The sequence below is a fragment of the Patagioenas fasciata genome, chromosome 8 (genome assembly GCF_037038585.1).
Source record: "Patagioenas fasciata isolate bPatFas1 chromosome 8, bPatFas1.hap1, whole genome shotgun sequence".
NCBI classification, from domain to species: Eukaryota; Metazoa; Chordata; class Aves; order Columbiformes; family Columbidae; genus Patagioenas; species Patagioenas fasciata.
This window is the reverse complement of record NC_092527.1, coordinates 34,395,492-34,401,491: the sequence shown is the minus strand read 5'-3', so window position 1 is coordinate 34,401,491 and position 6,000 is coordinate 34,395,492. Positions and strand designations below refer to the sequence as shown.

General features: G+C 51.1%; 1 protein-coding gene across 5 annotated transcripts in view; it reads left to right on the top strand.

Moving 5' to 3' along the window:
• The first annotated feature begins 3,782 nt into the window (after positions 1 to 3,782).
• The window catches only part of AFAP1L2 (actin filament associated protein 1 like 2), a 73,614-nt gene continuing 71,396 nt past the window's right edge, over positions 3,783 to 6,000 (top strand). For 4 of the 5 annotated variants that reach the window (XM_065843421.2, XM_065843420.2, XM_071812171.1 and 1 more), the window contains exon 1: positions 4,330 to 4,480. In XM_065843421.2, coding sequence (XP_065699493.1) covers positions 4,465 to 4,480 — 16 coding nt within the window. In that variant the 5' untranslated portion in view covers positions 4,330 to 4,464. Of the gene's footprint in view, positions 3,875 to 4,329; positions 4,481 to 6,000 lie in introns of those variants that run through there. The other variant, XM_071812173.1, reaches the window with a different exon arrangement.

The following is a 6,000-nucleotide window of genomic DNA, read 5'->3' as shown; positions in this document are numbered from 1 at the left end:
TGTGGCCAGAAGGAAGGGGAGGAGAGCACAAGAGGCTTCTCCCTTTCAGAGACACCAATGTTGTTTTGCTGGCTCAACCATCCCTAGCTCCACAGGCTTCTTTGCTGCTCAGATGGATCCACATATGGACAAAAGCAATTTTCCCCCCCTCAGATTATGGGAACATTACAGCCCAGCAGTGCAGCCAGGGATGCTGAAGCAAAGAAGCCTTTGGCTTCCTCATTTCTTGGCATTTTACAGGACACACCTCAGCTCTGATCTCAGCTCAGATCTGTCACAAAACCCACCTCTGCTCAGCTCTCTCATGTCAACTGCCCTGAAAGAGTTCTATGCCTGCGTGACCACAGCTGTCCACAGAGATGTTACACCCTTGTCTAAATAGGTATTTGAGTTGGTGTTTGGGAGAAGAGAGGACACTGGTGTGCCACCATTGGTCTGAGCACATCTCACTGCTAACCCTAGTCTGCCAAGCATCTTCTTTCTTCACCTGTCCTCCAGGTGCCTGCACACCTGGAGTATTTGACAATGGCTCCCCATCTTTCAGGAGCTTAACAAGAACAAGTTCATTTTACTTCTGACTGAGCTTGGTCTTGCTGAGTAGACTCCTGAACTAGGTTTTCACAGTCTTGATAACTGGATGAGGAAGAGAGAAAGAAAAGCTCTGTGAGATGAGAGATACCCTTCATGTGTGGAGGAAATTTCTACCTTTTGTTCAGCCAGCTGCAGTATTTTCCCTGAAGAAAGGCAGAAGCCTGACCACTATGCAATTGGGATGAACAATGCCTGAGAGAAAATACACCAGGGAGTAGCTCCATACAGTCCAAGTCAGGTGTGATTCCTCCTGGCAGCCTCCATCAAGCATAACTTCTCCGAAGTCAGTGGAGGGCACCTGCACACAAACTCTCATGGTGGAATCCCCTCCACCTTTCACAATGGAGAGGTCAACAACTTTCACAGACTTTGACTCACGCTTAAACCAGTGAAAAAGCAAGTCAAATGCAACCAATGAGAAGAACGTCATAGCAAAGATTTAGGCAAATGTTAAAACATTAAATACTTTGCTGATGCAAAAGGTTAAGTGCAACAGCAATAATATTAATGAAGCAATGTACACCTGCTCAGTGTCAATACTTGGGAAAAAAACAAAAAGAAAATAATTTAGTGTCACCAGTGGATAAAAAGATCAGGACCATGCTTCTGCACAAGGTATTTAGCCAATCATTATAATTGTTTATAGAGTTTGTTTAGGCTTCTAAATTTATACTTGATTCCTTCTTTGTTTCACAGGAAGCAAAAGAGCTAAAATGCCAGGATTAAGGTCAGAGAAGCGGAATTACATCCATTGAAAGCCAAAGGTGATAATCTCACTATCGGTCTGACTGTCTATTAACACAGCATGAGTTTGCAGGGAAAACAACATGAAAACATGTAATCTATAATATGATACTCTGCACTGAAGGATAGGATGTCAGCCACATTAAAAAAATCTTGAGCAGGATGAGCTTGGCCCTCGAGGCTTGTCACACCTGAGTCATCACTAGTAATATGCAGGAAAAAAGCAGGGAATACATGGGTACACAGGTAGATGCCTGTTATTTTATTGGCTTCAAGAAGCTCCACCAGAAAAACCAGTACTCAAGTATTTGTTCTAGTTGAGCATAGTGGCAAACATTGAGTTCAGCACCAACAGTGGGGTTATTAATTCCTTGCACTAAGCAGGTTCTGAGTATTTCAGGAATAATTTCCCCAAACTCCAGAACACAACAGCCTGTTTGAAAAAGAATATCCCAAAGTATTTTAGTTACTTCCTACTGCAAGAGGAAGGGGACAAACAGGAAGAACTTGTATTCCTCTGGTGTTAGTATTCATCCCATTGTCACCTGCCCAGCAATTGCCACGGGCCTAACCAGCAGTCCTGGGATTCCAGAGCATCCTTATCATGGCAGGGGAGGGGAAAGAAGAGACAAGCCGCGCACGTAAAGGCTCTGGGACCTGAAGACAGGAATCACAGGTATCTGATGTCTTGATCTTTCAAATCATCTTTAATTAGTTTGTTTAACTGGTATTATCCTTAATTAGTCTTTCTGAGTTCAGAATGGTTACCCACCAGCTTCAAGATACAGGCACACTTCAAAAGTTTGCAAGATCGGGGCCTAGCCTGCTAGATTCTGAAAGCTAGAGCCAAGAAGTAGCTGGAAAGAGCTCTAAGAAAAGTATTCTGACATTCCTAGATATATTTATCTAAACTGTTTTTTCTCTAGTCATTGAAGACTGCTATCTGCTTGCTGGATCTGATGGTTCAGGCGTTTGGCTTGGCTGTCTTTTTGTGAGGTAGTTATATACTGGCAAGAGACAAGAAGTGCTCCAGCTTCAGCTTCCTTGAGCGCCAGTAGCCCTTTATCTAAACTTGTTCTCGTATGGAAACTTTCCATGCGGCAGAAGTCACTTTCCAGTTCCACCAGACACACAGACCCTCTGTGAGGTGTCACCACTGTCAGGCACAGCCTGGGAGGGTGGGGGACAGGAGGGACACGCGGGGACCTAATAGGTGGCAGGACAGTGCCCCTCTAGCCTGGCTGCTTACTTCCCTTGTGAGCCTAAAGAACCTGCTTATGGCTATTTTCAGAAAACGTAGGGAGGGCCATATGATTGAGGTCTGGAGTGTTTTTCTACACGTGCATCGCTATCATTTCCCAAGGCTGCCTTGGACCATAGATGTTGATGGTCTGTGGGCTGACAGGTCCAAAAATTGGGAAGTACAGATTCTGTGAGCCTCTTGTTGGCTTTGTCCAACTGCCCTCTCCTTGCTGACACCATGACCCTGCTGTCTCACAGAAACAATAATGCTCTCCCTACCATCAGACAGACATGTGGAAATCGCCGTTTGTAAGTACTCCAGGTTTTCAATGTGGGTTGGTGGCCAAGAGCTCAGCTTGCACAGCAGAGTCAATGTGCAAGGGGTTGTGTGGTTTGGGGAATCCACCTGTTATCCTCAGAGCTCTCTGCAAGAAAAGGTTCATTTCCATTGCAGGCCACACCACTGTCTTCCCGTCCACACTTCAAAACTTAAAACTAGGCCAAAGCTCCCTTTTGCCCAGACCCCAAAGCCTGTGAGTTCTGTGAGGGTCAAGGCAGTGAGACAAGGATTAATCTCAGAAAAATGTGATTTTTAATGTGCCCCTGGTGTGACCCTCATTGTTCAGTGGAAGGAAGACTAGGTCTGCACACAGCCAGCCAGTCCATATGGCTCTGGTATAGGATACAGAGCTGATTTCTGGTTTCTTATTTTTCAGGTCACAGTTGATTTTCTAGTTAATGGTTTCACCTCTTTCCACAGGAACAGCAGAGCTGCCCATCCAGGTCAGATCTCGCCTCTCCTCTTGCCAGAAGGCTGTGTAACAGGCAGGTATGGCTTTATTGTCCTCATGCTGATGGCCTAACTTTAATTCTCAAGAGAAAACTTCCTCGGTGTACCTTGTCTGTTGTGACTTTGGATGTTCTCAGTATTGATATACATACTGAATTCCTGCAGTGTCTCAAAAATATTGGCCTAGGGAACAGGCTGTCACCTGTGTCTTATATTGAGAACAGACTGGATGTTCGCTTCTCTGTTGGTTATTATTTGTGCATTTTGGGTATGGTGGCTCTGTCTGTGGTGTTGGAAGTCAGACATGAAAAATATTATGGGAACCCAAGGGCAGGGACATCTTTCTGTGATCTCTGCTCTATCCAGGAGGCAGCTCCCACCAGGAAGCCTTGCTGAAGCCACTGGAGAGTGCAAACTCACTGGCTCAAGGTTACAGACAAGAGCTGCTGCGGGAAGGTGGACAGAGAACCCGACTTTCCAGCCCACCAGCCCAGAGCAGGACAGCAGGTGGGTTGCAGGCTGCTTCCTGCCTGGGGTCTTAGCCCTGGGAGCCCCCTGGACGCACGCAGCTCTCCCAGGATGGCCAAGGCTTTCCTCTGAATGTGCCCAGAGCCCCTCTGCAGTCAGAGCAGACACCATCCTAAACACAGGGAGCAGCCAGGGCACCCCCGCCCCGGGCAGAGCGCCGGGGAGCAGCAAGGGGCCCCAGTAGCCACCCCACAGCCTCGGCCCACACCCCAGGCACCCTCCTCCTGTCACCGACCCCAACCCTGCTCTTTTCCCAGGCGATCGGCAGCCCGAGGGGCTCCACGCCGATGGGGAGGGTCAGCGCCGTGCGGGACAAGGCGCGGGGCCGATCCCCAGATCCCAGATGTGCATCCCAGAGCCAGGTCCCCCTTCCCCATCCCGGAGCCCCGATCCCGGCCAGCTCCGCGGCTCCGGGGCGGGGCGGGCGGGGCGGGGCGGCCCGGGCCGGCCGGGGGATCCGGCGCCGCCGGAATAAGAGGCTATCGGAGCGCGGTGGCGGAGCGGAGGCAGCGCTGTGTCCCGGAGCGCCTGGGGAGCTGGCGGGCTGCGGCCCCTCGCTGGACCTCCCCATGGATAAATACAAAGGTGCGTTAGGACCCCACGCGTGTCCGTGTCCCGCAGCAGCCCCGCACGGGGACCACTGCCCTGCCCGCCGGGGGGACAGCGAGGACCTGCGGGGTGGTGGTGGTGGGGAAGGATCTTTGGGGGTGACAGATCCGCTGACACGGGGCCGCCGCGGTTTTCTGTCCCCACGCGTGGGAAAGCGCGGCGGCGATGGGTGGCGGCGGGCTGGGGGCGAGCTCCAGAGGCGATGATGTTTCCCGAGAGTGGGGCCGAGGTCAGCTCCCGGAGAAGGGGGTCCCCGTGAGTGGGGCCGAGCTCAGTTCCGAGGGTTGGGGGGGTTGTCCCGTGAGGGTCGGGATCCAGCTGCGGAGAGGAGGAGGCCAGCAAGTGGGGACGGGATCCAGCTCCCGGGAGAGGCGACCTCCGGCAGTGGGGCCAGGGATCGCAGTCCCCGCGAGTGGGGCCGGGCGGCGGGAGTGCGGCTGCCGGCGGGCGGCGCCGAGGCAGGAGCGGGCAGCGCAGCCGGGTCGCCGCACAGCAGCCCCGGTCGGGGATGCGAAGTCCCCTTGTACCTGCCCCAGGCACTGGGTAACAAGAGGGGGAGGAGCGGGGGAGACCTCTCGTTTTATGTTATACCATCTGCGGATCGAGACCTTTTTTGCCACCTAAAAGCAACTTCTTGTTTCGTTTTCTGTAGCCACTGAATCTGGCTCATGTTGCCTGTTCTGTCTTTTTTCCTAAATTGCCCATCTGCATGGACTTCCCACTCTCGCCGACTTAGCAGATGTGACATTAAGTGTTCTGTTTTCTAACTGCAAATAGGTTTGGTGGTTAGGGAGAGGGCAGGTGAGCAGCCTCCTTCCTTTCTCTCTGGCAGATCTCCTCGGACTAGTGGTCACCCACGGCCCATTTATTTCCCTGCAATCAATGGCTCTGGCGCTTCCTGTGTGATGCTATTTGGTTATTATCACTGAGAATGGCTCGTCTCAGAGCCGTAGTGCTGTGCGCAGCTCTTGGAAACTTCTCAGACTTCAGTTCTCCTTGCCAGCTGAGGAGGGAGGAGACAGGGTGAGGTGCCTCGGCATGGGACACTCAGACGTGTGGATACTCTGCAATTTCTGCTCCTTCTAGCATGTAAAAGTTCCCTCTGGAGGAGGTAGATCTAGCACTTATGTAGCACAGAATAAGGCTGCAGAAAATTTCACCTGTGGAGAGGAAGTCTGGCTCTCCATGTAACTCTGTCCTTCTTACAGAGCTTGAGCATTTAAGCACAGGGCTTGGTACTAGACCTGTGTTTCTGCCTGATTACATTTGGACTTGTTACCTTCAAACTGGCAAGGTTTGGTTAGGACTCAGCGGATGCCTTCAAGCTAATAGTCCTTCCCTAATCCTCCTTTCATGGGGACTTTATATGTCAAGGTATTGTATTGTGTGAAGTTCATTTTTGCCAGGACTGTGTATTTTTTTGGCTATGCAAGTACTTTAGTATTCTGACATGGCTGGCACTGTGCTGTCTGTTGCATTTCGATCCGTTTCTTCCT